A 24141-nucleotide genomic window follows, 5' to 3' on the forward strand; every position below is an offset into this window, starting at 1 on the left:
CAGTATATTGTAGAAATGTTTGGGAAAAGGTTGACCAATTGCATGATTGGAAGTTATATATCCACTATTGCTCGCGATTCTATCGGTTGTACTATGGCGAGTTTCGAGGATTTATTGACACAGGTGAGAAAAGACTTTCTACCTGTTGAAAATACTTCGAGGTGGAGTATTTCTCTCTTCTTGCTTGATCGGGTGGCGATTGTATTTTGCCATTGAGCAGGTTCTGCAATTGAGTGCTTCTTCCGTAGCTAGCTTAGCCGGTTTGGAAAGAAATAGTCCCTTAAGACTTTTTTCACGTTCTCTTGGGCTGCGCGATAAGCGCGGCTATGTTCAGTTATCATTATCTCCTTCTGTTCTGAGGGGTCAGTAATGTCTGTGACAAGGAATTTGCAGTGTTTAAATATTGTCGAAGCGAATGTTTCGACTAGTTTGTGTTGGATGAATGCCAATATCGGTAGCTCGCAATGGATTGCGTTAGCTACACCGATCCTTACCGCTCCAACAAAGTTTCCCATAGCGTGTCGCGTTCGGAGAATCTAATTACGTGTCTGATTTTTTCATTAAAATGAATGAAATTCGACACATGCTTCTTTTGTTATAATCTGGTTACGGAAACAGTTAACTGGCTTGTCAATTGTTTCTATTGTGTAAGTGAGTGATTCGTCACTGTGGCAGGTGACAACGTCCATCGTGATTGGACGGCCGTTCTGAAATAAAATAGCTCCTAGACCATAACCGGAGGTATCGGAGGTTAGGTCGAATGGTTTTTTAGCATCGGGGTATGTTAATAGAACATCAGCCAGAATACTTTTTAGCTTTGAAAAGGTTTGTAACTGTTTTTGGCTTGGTTTGTTTTCCACTTTTCGTGAGTGGTTTTTACTGATTTTTCCGTTTTCGCTCTTTAATGCATCCGTGAGGGGCTTGGCAATTTTGGCGTACTCCTTAATAAAACAGCGATAGTAACTCGTAAGGCCTAGAAATTATCTAAGGTCAAAAAGCGTGCGTGGGGCTGGGAAATTTGAAATCGTTTGCAGCTTTTCAGGTGTGGTTTTTACCCCATCCCTGGATATGATGAATCCCAAATATTCTACGCTTTCTTTAAAAAACTTGGATTTCTCTTGGGAGACTCACATACCTGCATCATGAAGACTTTTAAGGACCCAATCGATGTGCTTAATATGGCCTTCTTTTGTTCCAAAAAAGATAATTACTTCGTCTACATAAACGTAGCACGACTGGCCCTCTGGAAAATGCTCAGGGTCGTTTTTTACCCCAAAGGGGAGCCTGCAAAACTCGTGTTTTCCTTTGTTGGCGGAAAATGCAGTTTTCTCTCTGTCTTGCTCGGCGAGCTCGATCTGATGAACACCCGACTTCTTGGCCAGTGTTGTGAAATACTTAGCCTTGCCCATATTCGACAGGATTGACGAAATTGTGGGAATGGGGTATTTGTCATCGATCGTGCTTTGATTCAGTTTCCTGAAATCAATAACAAGTGTCTTTTTTCGGAGACAATTTTCGTCAGTTCCCTGTTTGTCAATGACAATGGATGGGTTGTTGTAGGGAGACTTTGAGGGCCGAATAATGCCGTTAGCTAGAAGTTGTTTAACTTCTGAATTAACAAAATTCGCGACACCCATGGCGTATGCGTATAATTTTGAATATATCGGTTCCCCGTTAGTTCTTATAGCTGATATGGTATTGGTATTATGAGGCAGAGCCTCGTTAGGGTCAGCGAATGCTTTAATTCTTTCTTTGATCATTTTTGCGAATGATTCTCGGACGGCTGTCAGAACATCAGCATCGTCAATTTGAACAAAATTGCCTTTGGGGGAACTTATGAAAAGGATGGGTTCTGAGCCGTATCTCGTTTTTATTTGATTATTAGTGAAGTCAATAGTAGCACTGGCTTTTTGAGGGCATCTATTTTAAAAAAGTAGGATTTAACCTGGAATAGGTAAATGAGACATTTTAATTTCAATCTTAGTGCTGCCATGACTTTCTCTGTTGCTAGTTGGTCGGTTGTTTATACCAAGACGACGAGTGGGCTGCCTTTGAGGGTTCGGACTTTCCGTCCCTGTACCTGTTTTGTTTTGGCCACTCCATTGGTTTTTGGTACAATGCGGATTCTTCCGCTAGCCCCCTTTGAACTTATTGTCGTTCTGGTTCTATTGAGGATTATTGCGCCAGTTCGGGTTTTTTTTGACCAGATGGCTTTTGCGCTTTCTCGTCCATGTGTCTCGCGAAGCTTGCTGGGAACATACCGCGTTCGTTGCCAGCCTCTGCTTCTTGAGCTAAGGCTAACGCCGAGAGCAGATCGTGCGGTTGCGTTGGAAAGACAACGTTTCTTAGGGACTGTTTAAGCCCGTAGACAAACGTATGAAGAGCGTTTTCTCTGAACTTTTTGTTTGTTTTGTTGGAGAGGGAGATATCCTTGCCTTAAAAGTCCTTACTCCTGAGTTATGACATGAATTGGGATTTTATCCACGTATGCGAAATCTGGACGAGCTATTTTTACGTTGAAATTCAACACTGTGTTGTATGATGCGGGCATGGCATCTGCATCGCCTTTAATTTTTTTTCTTATAATACCTACAGCTAGGTAATATCTGCTGCTACCCACATATGGCACGAATATTTAATACGCTGCATGAGCAGCGAGGCGCCAGGAGACATATATCTCTTGACTACCATCAAAATCGTTCATTGATTTCACCATGTCAAGGGGCTCGTCTCATCTGACGTCCCTATCGACAGACATTGGTTGGAACACTTCGACTTGAAGGTCATTTGTATTAAACCTCTCATTCCTAAGTTGTCTTAACTTTTATTCAAATACATTTTTTTCTTGCAATAGGGCCGCATTGATGGCGGTCTCCATGCTTTTGATCTGTTCGTTATTCATGTTATCCTTAGTTGGGTTGGCACCAGTGTTGGTGTCTTTGCTAACACGGTTCGAGCAAAGACAATATAAACACTAAGATGAGTAACGCCCATACATTTGCATGCGACGCAAAATTTCTAGCCTTGCTTCTTAAGCTGTCTTTTACGAGTTAGCACGACTTGCCAGACGGCTGGCTGTTCGAATACCGAAGTCGCAGATTGCTGATGCTTACACGAGCAACGAAGTTAGTCGCCAGCCTGCCTTCAGCAAAGTTGGTCGATGGTGCTTTGCGTCGCTTCGTTTTCGAAGTACATTGAGCGAAAAAGTTTTTAACAAACGATCGACGCAAAGTGCTTTTAATATAAATAATTTTTACACAAGGCGCTTCTTGTTCAATAACCAATTTAACAAAATAGCAGACATAGATTGCTTTCACTTTTGGTTTGGACAGTGTATGCTCGAGAAAAGTTCTTGCCTCAGTCAAGAACTCAGGTGCAAGCACCTTTGGTTGTATGCGTGAATTATGCATACACAAGTACATCAAAATATGTATATGTCGCATTATGAACGTATTTTGACCACTGTACGTGTCTGTCATATTATGAACATAGTTTGACCACTGTGCTTGGCTTGGTATATTGTGAAATCATTCTTAGCATTTGACTACATAGTAGAATATGACTGGCGCCAAAATACCGTACGAGTGAGGCAATGGCGTTGTAGCGCTGCCGCCGAGTGTAGTCCAGCTTGCGTGTGTAAAGAAGCAAAGATCGATGAGTAGTATGCAGCTGATTGCACACGCCGGTTGGAATTCGTTTCACTCTTAAAGTTTGTGTGTCAACATGGCAGACCAGCCACAAGAAAATAACAATACTGCGACGACATATATATGAGTTGTTATTCACTGCTCTGGCACTTGACAAGAAATTAATTATATAATTTCTTAAAATTAAATTATTATTATTTTTAAGTAATAAACATTTTAATTTTATTTTAAGAAATAAAAATGGAAATTTGTGGTTTTTAAAGACAAATTTTATTACATGATTTTTTTTTAATTAAATTTTTTATACCTAGAAATTAATTCTTCGTTGCTACTCATTAATATTTTGGTGGAGAATAAAAAATGTGTCGTCTGTTTTATTTGGCGGGGGACAGAATTTCACTTATGTTGCTTTAATATTAATCAAAATTTCAGAAAACTATATTTTACACAATATTTCATCTACCCTGAACAATACTTAAATGACTTTAATGAGCATCTCAGCCTATCCCTCCAAGCTCTGGGTTTCTGGCATAACCGTCGGCATCTCGCTGAGTCAGCGCCTCGTGACCGTCCATCGTTGATCACTCATCGCGTGCATGCAAGAGTATCGGGTATAGTTTCCCGTTCAGCAGCCAGAATTTGCTGACCGTTGCATCACGGGCATCCGGTACCGCGCTGCACTCACCAACAATCTTGTTGCGCGTCTTAGCTTTTATAATTGTTTATTATGAGATAATTTTAATTGACAATTTACACTTTCGAAGCTATTACTAATGGACGACGAGCTCTTTTGGCAAAGTCCAAATGCAAAGCCTAAATTTAATTTTGAAAATGCGTTGCGCAGCCTGCCATTTAACGCAAAATTGCAAGGCTACAAACGAGCGAAGGGACAGCAATCAGAATAAAGACTACTAAGTGTTGTTTTTGTCGTCCACCATCTAGGATTTTCACAGTTGTGAAAAGTTTCGCCATACGTTGACCCTACGAGTAATCAAAAAAGGAGTGTATCCTGAAGCAGACATGGCCCATAGCCAGTTCGGGCTCTTAGACAATCGTATACACATTGTATCTGGCGGTAAAGGGGGCTATATATAGCCTAGAGTGGGGGCATAAGATGTATTTGTTCTGCACGGTCAATCTACAAAAAAGGGCATAATGGACATTATCATGACGATGTGGCGCTAGATTTGAATGTTTTTCAACCAAGTGTCGCTAGACAAGGTTCGTTCCTACTGCTTGGTAGCTATGTAGCTGATAGTCGCTGGCCGTTCGTCAAAAATGATGCTGAGATCGAGATGAACCCAACTACACACAGCATACACACATATGTCTCTGGGCTGTAAGGAATTCAAAACCAACATGTGTACATATATATATTATGAAAGATCGTTTAGCTCTCGAGGCTCGGCGGTCGGCTGACAATCTCAGCAATCTTGCTCTCTCTGGGCAAAACAAAATGGAATCGTAGGGGCTCACTAGCAATAGAATAAAAAAAGTATGACACCTAGACCATTAACTTATTTACTGGTATTGTTGTCACTCTCCAGTGTTAACCACTTGGGGAGGGCTTTGTTGAAATATTTTAATGTTCCTCTTGACAATCTAACAATCTGGCACACATACTTCGCTCATGAAGGTCAACGAATAATAAACGTAAAGCTCGAATCGTGTCTTATTGTAATGCTGCGCGACATTCTTATAGTTCAACCAAAATTCAAGACATCAGACATCAAGACTTAAAGTAAACAATGTTGACATGTAATAGATAATATGAGTTCATATTTTTAAATGCAAGGAACACCCTAACATCATCAGCATACATAAGTACAGTATCGAGATGAAGTGCATACAGACAATGCAAAACTTTTAATATGGGTTTACATAGTGCTACACACAGTAACTGCGCACACACGCGGGAACACCAACAGGACTCGGTAAGCATACCGGCTTGATTGTCTTACGGTCACTGAGTAGCGAACTTTTAGTAATAATATAGGATTTTAGATGTAGTTACAGGCAAATGTATGTAACAGGCAGAAGGAAGCACCTCCGACCCTTGAAAGAATATATCATCAGCATCACAAACCAAGTCGATCTAGCCATGTCCGCCCGTCCGTCCATCTGTCCGTATGTTTGAAAGCAAGCATCTCTGAACCTAGAAGAGGAAAAGATATTTTAAGTGTTAGTCCTACTAGTGCCGCGCAGAACGGGTTTGTTTCCGATATACGATAACTTACCTCGTTTCCAAGCAATCGATTAAAATCGATATCGAAACCCCGTGTTTTGGGCAAATCTTGTAAGTTATAAGAGCTGGAGTCACCAAAACATGTTGCTTTCTGAATAGTGTATATATATCAAATACCTTTAATTTTATAGGCATCGCCACTCCCCCGCCTACACAACAAAGCTACAAATTAAATAAATAAATCGAATGGAACTACCCACCAATATAAGCTGCAATTTTAATGCAATTGACATATTCTTACAAAGTAAAAAAAATCGACTGTTGAAAATTTTATCAAAATCGGTCAAGCTAGTGCAAAGTGCAAGAATTTCTGCATACATGATATACCCGACTAGGGGATCCCCGAACCCTTTTCTATTAACACCAAATGTTGCGCGCGCTATAAGACGCGCGCAATCCCCTAGTCGAGTACTCCCGCCTAGAACCTTTTACTTGTTATACCCTTAACCCATGAAAATTGGGTAAAAAAGGTATAACGGATATGTTTAAATATATGTAACTGGCGAGCTTAAACCATAAAGAAGGAATGCTTTTTATACCCTGAACCCATTAAAAATGGGTATAAGGGTATATTGTATTTGTGCTAAATCCAAATGTATGTAACAGGCAGAAGGAAGCATCTCCGACCCCATAAAATATATATTCTTGATCAGCATCAATAGCCGAGTCGATCTAGCCATGTCCGTCTGTCTGTCCGTCCGTCCGCCCGTCCGTCCGTCCGTATGTATGAACGCAAGGATCTCAGAACCTATAAGAGCTAGAGAAATTTTAGATGTAGATGCTCCTAGTTCCCGCGCAGATCGAGTTTGTTTGCGATAATCGATAACTTACTCCGTTTCCAAGCAATCGATAAAAATCGATATCGAGATCATATTTTTTTTAAGCAATTTGGGTAAATAATAAGAGCTAGAGCCACCAAACATGATATGTTGCTTCTAGAATATTATAGATATTTCAAGTATCTTTCATTTCATACCTATCGCCACCTCCCCGCTACCACCACAGAGTTATAAATCAAGTTAATAACCCAACTCTTAAACCACAATTTAAATGCAATTGACTTTTTCAAAATACACAAATATTCTATGGCACAATAAGATATACTGTAGAAAATTTTATACAGATCGGTTAAGAAAACCCAAAGTTATATGCAACTGCGCAATTGAATGGGGCAGCAGCATTAAGAATTTTTGTATACATGTACACACACACATTTATGCGCGTCTGCTTCGCATTTTAATATGTAATTATACATGGTAATTGCATCTGTTTTTGTAATGTTATTCTAGTTCCTTTTTTATCATAAGTACTTAATTGTTGGTGTGGCTGTTGAGTAGAGGCATAGAAAGTGGTGCGGTCTGTCGCGAGTTCGAGCCCTGCCAAGGGAACTTTTTTTTATTAATTTATTTGGTTTTGGAATAAGAGGGTTCAGGGTATCCCCTAGTCGGGAGCTCCTGACTAGAACCTCTTACTTGTTTTTAAATTCATCTTCTATCCTCTTACCAATGAAATGCGCATTTATGCTAAACATCAGTTAGTGTAATTAATTACTCATATATACATGTTTACTAAGCCTAACAGAACACAATTATAAACTTACACAAACAAACATGTTAGATTTATAATATTGTATTGTTCAATTAATTTATAATAGTGCCACATAACAATGTTTCATCGATCTCGGATACAGAACGTCACAACTTCATGTTATCACTGCTTGTTGCTGTGATGCTTTCTGACGTAGCGGCCATTGCGTTCGACTTTGGTAACTTCATATGGCCCTAGAAATTCGCTGGCCAACTTACGTCCTGCGACGAACTGCGTCCTGTTGATCGCTACCATATTTCCCACTCTGTATCCGTGCCCAGCTCGACGTTTTTATCAAAATTGCTCTTAAAAACTTGTTGCGCCTTCTCGAAGTTCTGCTTCACCTGGTCATGCAGCTTTTTGCGTTCGTCGATAAATTGCGCAACTAACTCCTCGTTGGGTACCAGTAACAGTCGACCGTCAGCCTGGCTGTGCAATTTAGTTCCAAACACAACCTCGAATGGCGACGCTTTCAACATGGCATGCACTTGCGAATTAATCGCGTTTTGGACCTGTACTTTTTGCGTTGGATGGAAACGTTGCTCCTCTGTCGCTGATTTTGCGCTTGAGTTAAACCAACACAAACGATCAGTTTCTAAGCAAAAATGTATTTGTATTGCTTGGCTGCTGCGTCCATTGGACCCAAATGATCGACGTGCAGCGTGTGTAGTCTGCCACTCTTGTCTATGCAGTGAAGATAGCCCTACTAATCAAACAACATGTAGACTGGACATCTAGTGTAAAATTCTCATATGCGGCTGGTCCAAACTCGCCTTCATTTTTGTTCGGTTTCGAGACACGCTCGCACGCTCAGACAGCAAGAGAGTGAGAAATACATATGATTTGTGTGATAGAACGGCATCGCCGTTCTTTTTATTCGGTCACACTGCAGGAAACTGCTTTGGCTTACTCTCTTCCATTTGACTTGTGTGCTCTTTCAATTTGTGTATTTACCGTTGTACTGTCTGTGTGTGTATTTGTCCGCACAAGCAAAAATGCCCACAAATTCAATTTTTCTCAAAAGTCAGTGGCTATGTTTCCTTTTGAAGGGACAAGTAATATGAAATAATGAAAGGGTTTGCTACGTCGTTGCGAAATTCTTGCATTTCAGCTCGTTATCGTTGGTGAGGGTACCTGAGCGTTGGCATGTGTGCATTCAAAATATTTTGGACTAGCAATGCACGCACACTTGCAGAATTTTTTATATGGATAGAACCATTTATGCGTTTGTGTGCCTGTTGGTTGCCTGCCTGCCTGTTCGATGCAAATTGAATAGGATTTGAAGTTTTTGTGATTTCTGAATTTCGAGCTCAACACACAGACACACACGTACAAATGTGTGTGAATGGGCGGATCATGAGTGCCAAAAATATTAATTTTCTTATTTCTTATTCTCTTGCTGTCTGAGCGTTCGGGTGTGCTTCGAACCCGAACAAAAACGAAGGCGATTTTGTCCAGTCTATATGTTTTTTGGTAGTGATAGCCCTCTTGTTTGCTCAACTTTTTACTGAAAATAATAAAATTGATAAAATTAGACATCAACCTTGATACCTTGCTTTCAAGGCGCGGACACCAGTATTGCTGCTGGATCGAGTGCAGTGTTGTGGCTGTTGAAAAATTACCATCTTCGATCCTTGAATCACTTCTCGTTCCATCAGTTTTGGAACAGCAAGCCAATCATTGGCAATGGCGACATTGAATAGAAGACCACCTTTAAGCTTATAGTCCTAGTATGATCACAGTCCATGTGTCTCAATCTATCACCTGGACGATAAAAGTCCTCCATATACAGGATCCACTGGGAAACGTATCTCGGTATGTCTGTTTTAGTTATTATCTGTTTAGACGCTATACAGCCAGTGTCAAGATTAAATTGGATCCCCAACAGATAGTGTGGAAACTTCTTACGTGCGAGTTATGCTGCTTTGACCTCTAAGTAGTAACTGCGACGCTTAGGCTCATCTTCTGTAGTTTTTCTGCTCCAATAATAGACCGGGTGAAAACTTCCAACAAACTGCTGTAGTAACACAGCTCCGAAGGAAGGCCTTGGACGCATTCGCGTTAAGCTCCGTTGACGCTTCCCGTGATTACATATTTAATACAGGCTCGATTACAAGTAATTTCTTTAAGCTTTGTACCGACTGTTGCTCAGCCACTGGTCTGCCAATGCTTCTTTCCTAAGTAGGTTTGTGAGCGTCCGTGTACAACTTGTACATATCCAGGAATGAATTTTCTGAAAAAGCCGGTAAGCCCCAGAAAAGGTTTGACTACCTTAATGTCCCTAGGCGTAGCAAAATGGCTGACCGCTGCTGTCTTCTCTTTGCCAGGCCAGATTCGCCCAGCCTCGATAATACGGCCAAGAAAGCTTATGCGTTGAATGAAGCTACATTTCTTTCATTTGATCTTTAGAGCATATTGCGCAGAACCATCTTTGTTTTCTAGATACATATATCGGGCGACGCGGCAGAGGCTTTATATGACTTGCTCAGCAGTTCAATGTACATGGAAAAAACCCATTTTCAAGGTCCATTATGGGGAACCACTTAGCCTGCTGCAGCTTCTCCAAAAACTCATCCATGTTTGGCACAGGGAAATAATCCACAAACACAATGCTGTTTAACTTTCTGTAGTCTACGCGAAACCGTAGAGTATCATTTTTCGTTTTGACGACGATTGCGCATGATTCCTTGCTCGACCCATTCCTCGACCTGTTTCTTTACAGCGTTGGATTCGTCTGCCGCTAGTTGACTCGGTGAATGGTGAAATGGCTTGATCACTCCGCCGGGAACTATGTTCAACTGAACTGGGAACTGCTTTACTTCTATAGGCATCTTGTAGCTGCTATCTATCATCTGTTCAACATCCTTGAGATATTGCGTCGAAGCTACAAAAGCTGACTCTTCGATGACTTTATACTTATTTGTGAGCAGAGTCATCTATCGGCATCGGATCTGTGTCTCGCTCTAAAAACCTGTATCCGTGCATATCGGCGACCAAACGAAACTTTCTAATAAAATCATGCTCCAGCAGAGCATCGTAATCGCTCTGAGCACTGGGGACGACTAAAAACTTCTTCCTTTGCAACTTGTCAACCACAACATCTGCATTAAAGCATCCAATGGGCTTAGGTGTAATATGGCCAAGACCGCGCAGCGTAGTTATACTTTTAAAAAGTTCCACGTTCCACGTTTCTTATGCTTTTCATATACCTCTCTTTGATAAGTCACATCAGACTCTGTATCAACGAGATAGTCAATTTCAATGTCCTTTATCCGAATTTGTATACCCTGAACCCTTGAAAATGGGTATAACGTGCTTGTGCAAATGTATGTAACATGCAGAAGGAAGCATCTACGACCCCATAAAGTATATATATTCTTAATCAGCATCAACAGCCGAGTCGACCTAGACATGTCCGTCAGAAACTATAAGAGCTAGAGACTTGAAATATCTGTAGGTTCTCCTAGTTCATTCGTAGTACGAATTTGTTTCTAGTCAGGTTGTTTCTGGTAATCGATAACTTACTCCGTTTATAAGCAATCGATAAAAGTCGATATCGACATCCTGTTTTTTAAGCGAATTGGGTAATAATAAGAGCTAGAGTCACCAAACTTGATATCTTACTTCTAGGATAGTACATATATATATATATCAAGAATCTTTAATTTTATAGCTATAGGCACCTCCCCGCTACCACCGCAGAGCTACAAATCAAGTTAATAACCCAACTTATATTGCCCACCAATTTGAGCCACAATATAAATGCAATTGACTTTTTGAGAATACACAAGATGGACATAAGATAATATGCACAATGTGATGTACTGTAGAAAATGTATATTATATTATATTATTACGTGTACTCACACACGTTCACGCGCGACTGCTTTTAATTTTATGAACAGCATTGCGATTGCGATTGTATTGTTTTCTGTGCAGCTATTTTATTTATTTTTATTACTACAAATATTTGGTGTTGGAAAAAAGGGGTCTAGGGTATCCCCTAGTCAGGAGCTCCCGACTAGCACCTCTTACTTGTTCTGTACCACACAAGTACCGGTGGCTACAAATGGCGACGTTGCGGCGCGATTTCGAATTTCACATTTTTTAAACTGATTTATACCATGATCGATTTTGATAGAACTGTGTGTTGTGCTGATGTACTCACAGTATTCGGATTAGTTGATAACAGACGATTCGTGTGTGGCGATCTGGCAGCACAGAAATTGATACATTTTAAGTTGTTTGACTTTGATAAGTTTGGTTACACTATTTTGTTATCTCACCATATTACGAAAAGTATGTACACCTTCTTCTAGCTCGAGCTCTCTAACCATCAACATCTACGAATATTAATATTCACTTTTTTGATGTCTAATAAACAACGCTACTATTGCTAAAGTCGAAATATTATTATTACTTGTGTTAATGGATGTAGAATTTGACTTTTAAGTTCGATTCATATAACCAAATTGGTGACCCCGACAATAACCAAGGTCGAAGCTAACCCAAACTTTGTGCGCAACTCAAATTGCGGTATACTCACACAAACATACTTTTTGCGCAGTTCCACGAAATACATGACGCCTAAAATACAAAATGGAGGCCGAAAATAATGCTGGCGCTCACATTGAGAACAGCAATACAGGAGTTGCAGACAATGTAAATTCTTTTTTCGTCAAGATGCCATTTCGTCAACTACACACGGTTACAAACATTGAAATGCTTTTCGCAAAGCTAGAAGGTTGGTTTCTTTCTTTTACAAGGCATAGGTTTACGTAAGGAACACGAGAAGTACGCAGCCGTCATCACATATGCGGAAACCAAATACTTAGTTCAAGTTTACGATCTTGTTCATAATGAGCCTCAAACAAATCCATACACTACACTCAAACAGGCCATTCTTGCAAAGTTCGCTGAGTCAGAGATGACACGCCTCGACAAACTTGCCACTGGCATTCAACTCGGTGATTAACGCCCAAGCCATCTCCTCAGCTAAAAAAAGCAAACCAACGCTACTAACGACGAATCAGTTGTACGTCGTTATTGGATTAAACGCCTACCTCCTGCAGCTCGAGCCTCATCGCAGGCATTCTTGATATTTCCCCAAATACAACATTAAGGCAACTTGCAACAGCCGCTGACGCCGTAATGGATACACTCAGTTATATTGCATGTGTTAACGTCGCAGTGCTTTCACGTAACAACACGGCAACTGAGCATCTAATTGACATCCGCATAACTAAGATAGATAAAAACGTCTGGATGCCCAGGACATAATGTTTCAAAAGATCAATGCAAAACTTGGTCAGCTGCTGAACAGCAATAACAACAACGGAAATCGACGCACTCGGAGTCGCAATCGATCACAAAGCAACCGCAGCAATACACCGATCGTACAGGCCGATTCAAATTAAAATTGCTGGTATTATAACAAGTATGGCTGCAGTCCCCAACACTGCATTGCACCATGTTCCTTTAATCAAACCAACAATCCAAAAAACTAGTAAGCACCGTCGAAGAAAATCAAATTGGCAACTTCGACGGCCAATCTGTTCATGCCATAAAAAATTGTTTCTAGCTTAGTATAAACGTTCACTGTATAACAACCTCTAATCGACTATTTATTCCAGATACAAAGTCTGGTAAAAAGTTCCTTATCGGCACTGGCGCAGATGTGTCAGTCATACCTTCTGCAGCCATAAACCGACGTTTCGTAGCAAGCGGCGAAAATCCCCTTTTTGCTGCTAACGGCACTACCATTAAAACATATGGTTTAACTCGCCTCACTCTCGATCTTGGGTTACGTCGTCCATACACATGGAATTTTTTAATTGCTGACACAAAATTTTCAATCATTGGATCTGATTTCCTACAGCACTATAACCTTCTTGTCAATATCAACGATGGTAAGTTAATCAACGCTCAAACTTTGATAACCCGTCAAGATGTCTGCAGCCTTCGATCATCAACAACATTAAAAACGTTTAATGCATCTTCTGAATTCGCCCGACTGCTGGAGGAATTCAAGTACATCACACAACTCAATGCTTTAGCACCGAAGAACACAACATCTAGTGTAACTCACTGCATTGAGACAAAAGGCCCACCAACATTCGCAAGACCTCGTCGACTCACGCCAGACAAATTCAAGGCTGCCGAAATGGAATTCGAGTTCTTGCTTAAAATAGGTGTGTGCCGACCATCAAAAAGTGCATACGCGTCGCCATTGCACATGGTCCACAAGCCAACAGGTGAATGGCGACCATGTGGTGATTACCGCGCCCTTAATAAAAAACTGTTCCGGATCGGTATCCACTTTCACACATACAAGACACACATTTTTCATTGCAAGAAAATATTCTCAAAAATTGATCTTAACCGTGCGTATCATCAGATCCCCATCGAACCAGGCGACGTCCCAAAGACTGCAATAACCACACCATTTGGATTATTTGAGTTTACACACCTGACATTTGGATTGTGCAACGCTGCCCAAACCTTCCAAAGGTACATGCATTCCGCACTGAGGGATTTAGACTTTGTTTTCGTCTATATTGACGATATCGCCAAGTGTTTGAACGACTTCGACGTTTTCATCTCAAAATCAACTCCTGCAAATGTTGTTTCGGTCAAACATCAATCAAGTTTCTTGGTCATTTGATCGATCATACTGGCATCAAACCATTACCAGACAAAGTCAAAACAATCATCGACTTTCCCTTGCCCAAAGTCGCAAACGAACTGAAACGTTTTTTGGCTATGATTAACTTTTATCGAAGATTCCTGCCAAAAGCAAGCACTCATCAAGCACCACTAGTAAAATTAATACCGTAACAAAAAAAACGACTTAACTCCAATAACTTGGACAGGTGACACGCTAAAACATTTTGAGGAATGCAAGCGCTCCCTAGCTGCAGCAACACTTTTGGTGCATCCTGCTCCATATGCCCAGTTACAGCCGTTGGCACTGTTCTTCACCAGATCGTCAACAACGAACTTCAGCCAATGGGATTTTTTAGCGTTAAACTTAGTGACGCACAACGCAAGTACAGTACTTACGATTGGGAGCTTCTTGCAATTTACCTGAGTATCAAGCATTTCCGTTATATGCTCGAAGGTAAAATTTTTGATGTCCACACTGACCATAAACCATTGGTTTACGCTTTTACTCAAAAATCAGAAAAAGCTTCTCCTTGTCATAGCAGAATCGACACATTACTGCTGATACACTTTCTCGCATCGAAACTATTGAAGCCGACATCATCGACTACAATAAGATTGCCGCTTTACAAGCAAGTTGTCCAGAAATGAAAAAGCTACTTAATGACAACACAACTTCACTTCAAATCAAATCTATCAACTTACCGCAATCAAGTACTCCAATCTTATGCGATTTTTCTACTTCCACAGTGCGTCCATTCATACCCGTACCACATCGAAAAAATATTATCAGCAAGATATACGGCATTGTCCATGGAGGAGTTGGATCAACAATTAAACTTATCAAACAGCGCTTCGTGTGGCCTTGTATGCATAAGGATATAGCTCACTTCGTCAAACACTGCATCGCTTTCTAAAAATCTAATGTCACGCGCCACGTTCATTCACCACTCCAACAATACACTCTGCCTCACGCAGATTGGAACATATCAATATAGACCTCATTGGACCATTGCCTCAAACTGGTCAATTTAGATATTGTCTCACGATCATTGATCGCTATATAAGATGGCAAGATGCAATGGCCATCGAGGATATCCAAGCTGAAACAGTAGCCACAGCACTCATCAATACATGGATTTCTCGGTTTGGAGTTCCAGCACGCATTACCACGGACCAAGGCAGACAATTTTAATCCAGGTTGTTTAGCAAGCTATCACGCCTCCTCGGCATTGACCATTTACAAACAACCGCCTATCATCCACAGGCAAACGGAATCATCGAACGTTGGCACCGCACGATTAAGGCAGCTATAATGTGTCACAACAGGATCGCCTGGCCATCCAAAATGCCAATGCTTCTTCGAAATCCGACCAATTCAAACATCCAACTACGACTCATCAAAGCCTTTCATATTCAAGCAATTAGCTGATTCAACTCATGACTTTCTGCGCAACGACACGGTACGTGGATCGCTTCAGACGCCCTACGACGGCCCATTTCAAGTAAAATCAAAACCAGCCAAATTTTTCAACATACTTATCAATGGTCACGATACCAAAGTATCAATTGATCGCCTCAAGCCTGCTTTCATGGAAACACAACAACAATCAATGCCAACCAACTCAGAAGCAACCATTAGGTCAACAACAAGACGCATCCAAGGATACTCCCAACACACCTATACTTCAACAATCCACAAGGCCTCGCCGCACACGGCGAACTTGAAGTCTAGAAGGGGGTACTGTGGCGATCGGGCAGCACAGAAGCGAAGCTCTTGGATGCTCGTGGAATAAGAGTCTACTGCCTAATTTTAGGTACCGAAAAAATAATATTTTTTTATGGCGCTTTAAAATTTTTTTTTTTTTATATATATGTTTATTGTATTGAATCAAAAATAGCATTCATTTCTATTACAACACAGTTAACTTAGGTGGTATTTCGCCAAGCCTGGTTGGGTCCTCAGGCCTTATCGTGGACAAACGTTAAAGACGTCTTCGTTGAGTAAGGCTGCATCATCACGTGGGTAATCGGAGGGCTCTGGGGCGTCTCCTGTGCCGTGGTTGGAGGAGGTCCTTAAAGGATCTTCTCTTGAGCCTCATGACTACACACCTCCCAGCGAGGTCTCTTGCTACCCGGTTACAGTGTCGCTGCAAGCGTTTGTTGTATCGGTTGGTGAATGCTTCGAGGTGGCTGTCTATAGTCCATTTTGAGGTCTCTGTGCAAGGTAGAATTTCTTACGTACCAGTCAGCACCGGTCATTCGGCGCAAGGAAAGGTTATGGAGTGTCTGAATCCGTCTTTGATTTGTACGAGCTGCAATTCCCCAAACCTGGATACCGTATCACCAAGTTGGCGCCACCACGACGTTGTAAACTGCCCGCTTGTAGAGAAGTGGCAATGGGCTGTTGGGGCTTAGTAGCCAGTTGGCCTTGGCCATCTTAAAGCGGCACTGCTTCAGAAGGCCGTCGATGTGCACCCGAAAGGTAAGCCTCTTATCCAGTACAATTCCAAGCTACTTGGCGCTTATACCAGGGTGAAGGGGGCTGCTATCTATCTAGACTGCTGGAGCCTTGCCACGCCTCAGTGTGTAGTTGACCGCCTGGTACTTTGAGGCATTGAGCTTGATGTTCCACCTGCGAGCCCAGCTGTCAAGCAAGTGGATGTACTCCTGGGCCCCAGTAGTGGCTTCATAGTCACAGTGGGCGGAGTAAAATATTGCCACGTCGTCAGCAAATGTGGCCATCAAGTGTTTGCCTGGGGTGGCGAACTTTTGCAGGTCATCTGGAGTGGGGATGTCTGCCGTGTACAAATTGTAGAGGAAGGGACCCAGTATGCTGCCTTGAGGGACCCGCCTTCATATAACGAACCGGATTGCTGTCCTGAGTTTGACTTCAAACTCACGCCCCATTAGATAAGAGCGCAAAAGTAGAAAGAAGGGGGCGGGAAGACTCATCTTGATTTTCTGGAGCAATCCATCTATCCAGACTCGGCCGATGGCCTGCTTAACGTCTACAAAGACTCTATAGCAATAGTCTTTGTCGTCGTAAGCCTTAAGAATATGGTTAATCACTCTGTGAACCTGTTCAACAGCGCCATGCCCACCCCTGAACCCAAATTGGTGATCAGGAAAAATAGCCATTTGATCCGTAAGCCTAGCAAGTCGGGCGACAATCAGTATTTCCCAAACCTTCGACAAGGAAGGCAGGAGACTGATCGGCCGATATGACTCAGGGTCATATTCCGGCTTGCCCGACTTTTGGATCATATGGATCCTCGCTAACTTCCACTGGGCAGGGAAGTGTTGCGTCCTTAATATGGCGTTGAATATTATTTAATATTGTCAAGCGCCATGTTACACAGCATTGCAATTGCAATTGTATTGTTTTCTGTGCTACTATTTTAATTCGTTTTTTTTTCAGCCTCTTACTTGAATTAAATGTTTTTGGCTAAACGATTCTCAACATGCCCGAGTAGTTGTAAAGCACACTTGTATGAATAATCAGCTGCTTATTCTACTGCTTAAATTTTAGCAACGTAGACATTGATGTTTGCTTGTGACGGCTAAAATCAGTCAAAGAGATCAAACTCTTTTATCCTTTTCTTATAATTATTTTTACCACCAAATTATACAAGATAGACTGCACTTGTCGGGAGTCCCAGATTAGGAAGTACCCGAAACCTTCTTCCACAAAAATCAGAAGATCTAGCAAAAAGAGACTCTAAACATATTTAATGGGTAATGGCAGCGACGGAAAAGACTGAGTTAAAAAGACAGCACATATATGCTCGAGTCACTTGTTGCGATACAATGCAAAGAAGTGGGTATGTGTTTATATTCAGTCCATATTATAGTAGCGGCTACCTACTGAAGCTCTCATCACACTGTGGGACAACCTTGGCCCAGCGATAATTCTTTAGCTATGCTTCGATAACTTTACCGCCTAATTGATGCTGAGTGGGCCTACAAGCACCAGGTGAAACCGGAGAAGGTTGTTCAGGCGCAACACTTACATTGACCGTAAACAGTTCGGTTGCAGATGAATCTGTACCAACACACCGAGCTTCAGAGTCTATGTCTGGTGGAGCACCTTAACATTGAAATCTACAAGGCCTTTTCGTTAACTACTCCTCTCGGTAGGTTCTCTAACTGCATCCCTTGCAGAAAATTCCGCTTTTGGTCCGCGGAAGTTGCACGTTTGGTTGCTGGAAAAAGTAACCGTCGCTGAGCTTGGCACAATTCTCGCAACCCAAGAATCACGACTGCCTTTAATACAAAAGCCAGGCATTTCAAGCAACTTTATGTTCCATATTCTTGCTGTGGAGATGGATGAGCTAATCAGCGGGATTGAGAAGCTCAAATCATCCAAATCGCCATGCCATGCCCCCTAATGTGATTCAATTACGCGCCCAGTTCACCCACCAATTTTTTTATCTAAGTCACTTCCCCACTACATATGGAAAGGCGCCGAAATCATTCTCATCCACAAATCTGGCCTGCAGTTTTATTGGCCTCGTACCACCCGAATACTTTCCTGGTAATAGTAATTTAAGCAGAAAGATTACTTAGAATCCGACCCATTATGGAAGAATCGAGTCTGAGACCCCTGATTGAGATTGAGATGACACACCTGAACAATGTCATAGGTTAGTCGAGAGGGTCCTGGAAGCATGTTTAAACCTATTTATGTGGACTTTTGCATGAAGTATTACATCTATGTTATATACAATTATTTGTAGTTACTGAATTCGTTGAAAATGGGGGAAATGGTAAATTGATTTTGGGCAAATGTATGTAAAAGGCCTGTATTTTTGGTCAGCATCGATAGGCTTCTGTCCGTATTTATGAACGCTTCGATATCAGAACCTAATAGAGCTGGACGTTGGAAATTTCAAAAATAGCTCCACCTTCCGCTCGCGCAATACAAGTTTGGAAAAATTTGTCATGTAGTTTATTTTGTGGTATACACACATCAAGTACTATTATATAGCATTTGCAATAGGAACCATATAATAAGTTTAAGACAATATTTAAGCACTATTTTCCTTTTGCGAATAAGAACTACTTCAGAAAGTTTCTTTCGATGGAGGGACCATTGAGCACATCAGCACCATTGGGGATTATATCACAGCAACCAGAGCGAAATACTTGAAAAGGCTCCAAAAGCTCGACTGGCAATTTAATCCGCAAATCAAGCTGTAGTCCAAGCCAAGGCCTAACAAAGGTCGGAGATCAAACTTCTTCAGCAGCCTAAATACATCACAGTATTACGCTATATCCTCCTTCCCCTGCATTGTAAATAGCCCATCATTGTAATGACGTTAATGTAAATAACATATAAGCTAGATACTTGTAACTATACTTTCTTCTCAAAGTCATTCGTTTCTGTAGGCAGTGTTTCGAATGACTTTGTGGCTCGTGTCGACATCAACAAGACGCAGCTTAGGCATGTGCTCGTATGGTTTTTGGTGAGTTCGAAGCTATCCGAATAGCGTGGCGATTAAAGAGCAAAAAGCCACCTGTGTTTATATTGACTTTAGTTTTTAGTATCTTTTTGTCGGGCATAATATCTTCTAGACGGCTCTTACGTGTTTATATATATAAATGCAAACATCTTTTCTAAAGGTTGATAACTATATTTTGGGTACTTTTATTTTTACAGGGAGATCTCACGGCGCCTCGAAGCGTTTCTTTACAGACTTTTTGCAAGATCTACCCACACCAGGCACAGGTGGACCTACCTTTGATACGTCTATAACTAGCAACATTACCGGTCTTGTGGGAAAAACAGTAAAGTTGACCTGCCGTGTAAAAAATCTTGGAAATCGCACGGTGAGTATGAAGTTTCTTGGTTAAGAATATTGTATTCCTTTCGACCCAATAATTGTTGCTTAGATGAGAAACAAGATTGAAAGAAAATTCTATCCGGTACCTGTTTCTGCGTTGCTTTCAATTCAAACGCCTGCCGAAGAGTAGGAAACACAATATTATATGTGAATGTTCTTAAAATATTTTTTGAAATTTTTGGACTCTGAACCCGTTAAAAATGAATAAAAAGGACAAAATGTTTTTCAAATGTATGTAACAGGCAGACGAAAGCATCTCCGACCCCATAAAGTATATATATTCTTGATCAGCATCAATAGTCAATATACAATTTTGAATATAGGTCCTACTATTGCCCGACCAGTACGAGGCGGCTTCCGCTAATCGATAACTGGTCGGATTCCAAGCAATCGATAAAAATCAATATTGAAATCCTGTTTTTTTTTAACAAATCTTGTAGGTTTTAAGAGCTAGAGTCACCAATCTTGACATGTAGCTTCTAGAATAGTATACACAGATCATATATATCGTTCATATGGATACCACCCACCCCACCTCCCAATCACTCTAAATCAATTGGATTTACCTTCCAGCTTAATCCAGAATCTTAATGGTGTTGTTCTTTGGCGAATATACAAATATTCCATAGCCCAAAAGGATCTAATGCCTTTCTTCAAAATTGGTTACAAAACAAACATTTTTTATAGAAAACGTGTGGCTATACTGGAGAACCACGTAGCAACAAGCGCAGGCCATAAGAATTTCTGTATACGTGCGTAGACATACACATATGCTCGGCAGTTGATTTCTTTCCCTCATTTCCACATGTTAGGACTGGAACTAGATGCATAGCCTGAAGTTTAGAATCAAGAATGCGTATGATTTTAGATCCTATAAGAGCTAGTGCAGTGAAATAAAATGATCGATAACTTGCCGTGTTTTTATGAAATAGATATTAAAATAATCCTTTTGAGCATACTTCGGACCTTTTAAGGCAAAAGACCCAAGGCTTGGTAGGCAGGTTGTTGCCTCAGTAGCATAGTTGCTTGTCTCAGCCTTTGTGCCTGTTGTGGAGAGAATCAAAATTCCAGGCATTTTTATACCCTGAACCCATTAAAAATGGGTATACGGGTATAATTTATTTATGCAAATGTATGTAACAGGCAGAAGGAAGCTTCTCCGACCCCATAAAGTATATATATTCTTGATCAGCATCAATAGCCGAGTCGATCTAGCCATGTCCGTCTGTCTGTCTGTCCGTCCGTCCGTCCGTCCGTATGTATGAACGCAAGGATCTCAGAACCTATAGGAGCTAGAGATTTGAAATTAGATGTAGATGCTCCTAGTTCCCGCGCAGATCGAGTTTGTTTCCGATAATCGATAACTTACTCCGTTTGCAAGCAATCGATAAAAATCGATATCAACATCCTGTTTTTTTTTAGCAAATTGGGTAAATAATAAGAGCTAGAGCCACCAAACATGATATGTTGCTTCTAGAATATTATAGATATTTCAAGTATCTTTCATTTCATACCTATCGCCACCTCCCCGCTACCACCACAGAGTTATAAATCAAGTTAATAACCCAACTCTTAAACCACAATTTAAATGCAATTGACTTTTTCAAAATACACAAATATTCTATGGCACAATAAGATATACTGTAGAAAATTTTATACAGATCGGTTAAGAAAACCCAAAGTTATATGCAACTGCGCAATTGAATGGGGCAGCAGCATTAAGAATTTTTGTATACATGTACACACACACATTTATGCGCGTCTGCTTCGCATTTTAATATGTAATTATACATGGTAATTGCATCTGTTTTTGTAATGTTATTCTAGTTCCTTTTTTATCATAAGTACTTAAGTGTTGGTGTGGCTGCTGAGTAGAGGCATAGCAAGTGGTGCGGTCTGTCGCGAGTTCGAGCCCTGCCAAGGAAACTTTTTTTATTAATTAATTTGGTGTTGGAATAAGAGGGTTTAGGGTATCCCCTAGTCGGGAGCTCCCGACTAGAACCTCTTACTTGTTTTTTTTTTTTGTAATTGTAGAAAACAATATATAAAGAAGTAAGAGGCTCTTTAAGAAGGTCCCGACTAAAAGATACGCTGACCCTCAAACCCAGCTCGCGCTACGAGCTCATTTTCTTTAGCAATAATATATAAAAGCAAGTAAGAGGCTCCAGTCGGGAGCTCCCGACTAGTGGATACCCTGAACCCTCTTATCCCACTACTAACTACGCAGTTCGCGCAACGCGCTCGTTTGAAGTAATAAAGATAAATTTAAAAAAAAAGTCCCCTTGGCAGTGTTCGAACTCGCAACTGACCGTATTACTTGCTGACGACTCTACTCAACAGACACACCAGCAAAAAAAAAAAATAGTTTCCCCGGTAGGGCTCGAACTCGCGACAGACCGCAACACTTGCTATGCCTCTACTCAACAGCCACACCAATAATTAAGCATTATTGAGAAAAATCGAACTACAATAGCATTACAGAAAAAAGTCGCAATTACAATGCAGTTAGAATGCGATAGATTGCGAAGCAGACGCACATGAATGTGTGTGTACATGTATACACAAATTATTGATGTTTTCGCTAGCTGTGCCATCCAATTGCTCAGTTACATATAACTTTGGTTTTCTCTTAACCATTCTTAATGAAATTTTCTACAGTATATCTTATTGTACCATAAAATATTTGTGTATTCTCAAAAAGTATTAAAATTGTGGCTTAGTTTGGGTGGCAATATAAGTTAACTTGATTTATAGCTCTGGGGTGGTAGCGGGGAGGTGACAATAGGTATAAAATGAAAGATACTTGATATATATAAAATATTCTAGACGCAACATATCAAGTTTGGTGACTCTAGCTCTTATTATTTACCCAATTTGCTTAAAAAAACAGGATGTCGATGCCGATTTTTATAGATTGCTTGGAAGCGGAGTAAGTTATCGATTACCTGGAACAAACTCGATCTGCGCAGGCACTAGGAGGACCTGCAGCTAAAATTTATCTAGCTCTTATAGGTTCTGATATCCTTGCGTTCATACATACGGACAAACGGATAGGGCTAGATCGACTATGCTATTGATGCTGATCAATAATATATATACTTTATGGGGTCGAGGATGCTGCCTTCTGCCAAACTCGATCTGCGCAGGCACTAGGAGAACCTGCAGCTAAAATTTCTCTAGCTCTTGTAGGTTCTGATATCCTTGCGTTCATACATACGGACAAACAGATATGGCTAGATCGACTTTGCTATTGATGCTGATCAATAATATATTTACTTTATGGGGTCGAGGATGCTGCCTTCTGCCTTCTTTTCCACGAATACATAATACCCTTTTTATCCATTTTCAATGGGTTCAGGGTATGAAAAGTAGTTCTCTCAATAGTTCTTGAACCCTTTACCTACAGCACTAATTTCATCCACAACTAGGTCTCATTTAGAAAAAAAAATTGATTAGAATAGCAGCACAGAAAACAATGCAATCGCAGTTGCAATGCTGTTCTTAGAATTCAATAAAGACGCGCATGAATGTGTGAGTACATGTATACAGAAATTCTTGCGCTTTGGGATAGCTGCCGCTGACACGTGGGCTGCCAATATAACATTTATATAACCACAAATTTTTTTTAATAGCTTATGTACTTCTTGTGAGCAAGCAAGAAATCTATAAATATACTACTCTCGCGAATCTTTCACCTTTTTTCAACTTGTGTTTTGATCTTTTTTTATTTTCTGGCGCTTGTTGGTGCTCCATACGTTAATAATCTATTCTAAATAACTCTCTTTTTACATTTGGCTGCGTTATAACAGTAGAAACCCATTATAATGGACCATAAAATTGACTGCTATAAAAAAACTTGCCAAATGCAAATTACGGCAAGTCAATCCAGCATACCTTGTTGGCTGTGTGATAATGTCGTGCATTATAAATGTACGGGTTACACTGGTCTAGTGGGGGATGCTATTGCCAAACAAAATGGTATGCACTATAGTTGTGACTCGTGTAGGGAGATTGATGGTGAAATGCGGGCGTTTATACGTGTGTGGCTTCAGGGGTCTGATTGTTGGTTTTCGTAAACTTAACTCAAAGCGCTGGACACCCAATTTAATATCCTTAAATAATATCCTTGGATGAGTCTCCCGGGCCTAAAAAG

General features: G+C 40.8%; 1 protein-coding gene across 5 annotated transcripts in view; it reads left to right on the forward strand.

The window, feature by feature from the left end:
• The window catches only part of LOC115765151 (zwei Ig domain protein zig-8), a 188084-nt gene that overhangs the window by 73692 nt on the left and 90251 nt on the right, over positions 1-24141 (forward strand). For all 5 annotated transcript variants that reach the window (XM_030708556.1, XM_030708559.1, XM_030708561.1 and 2 more), the window contains one exon: positions 19805-19974. In XM_030708556.1, the coding sequence (XP_030564416.1) occupies positions 19805-19974 (170 nt within the window). The remainder of the gene's footprint in view (positions 1-19804; positions 19975-24141) is intronic.

This window comes from Drosophila novamexicana, unplaced genomic scaffold (genome assembly GCF_003285875.2).
Source record: "Drosophila novamexicana strain 15010-1031.04,08,12 unplaced genomic scaffold, DnovRS2.1 tig00000932-arrow-arrow-pilon, whole genome shotgun sequence".
NCBI classification, from domain to species: domain Eukaryota; kingdom Metazoa; phylum Arthropoda; class Insecta; order Diptera; family Drosophilidae; genus Drosophila; species Drosophila novamexicana.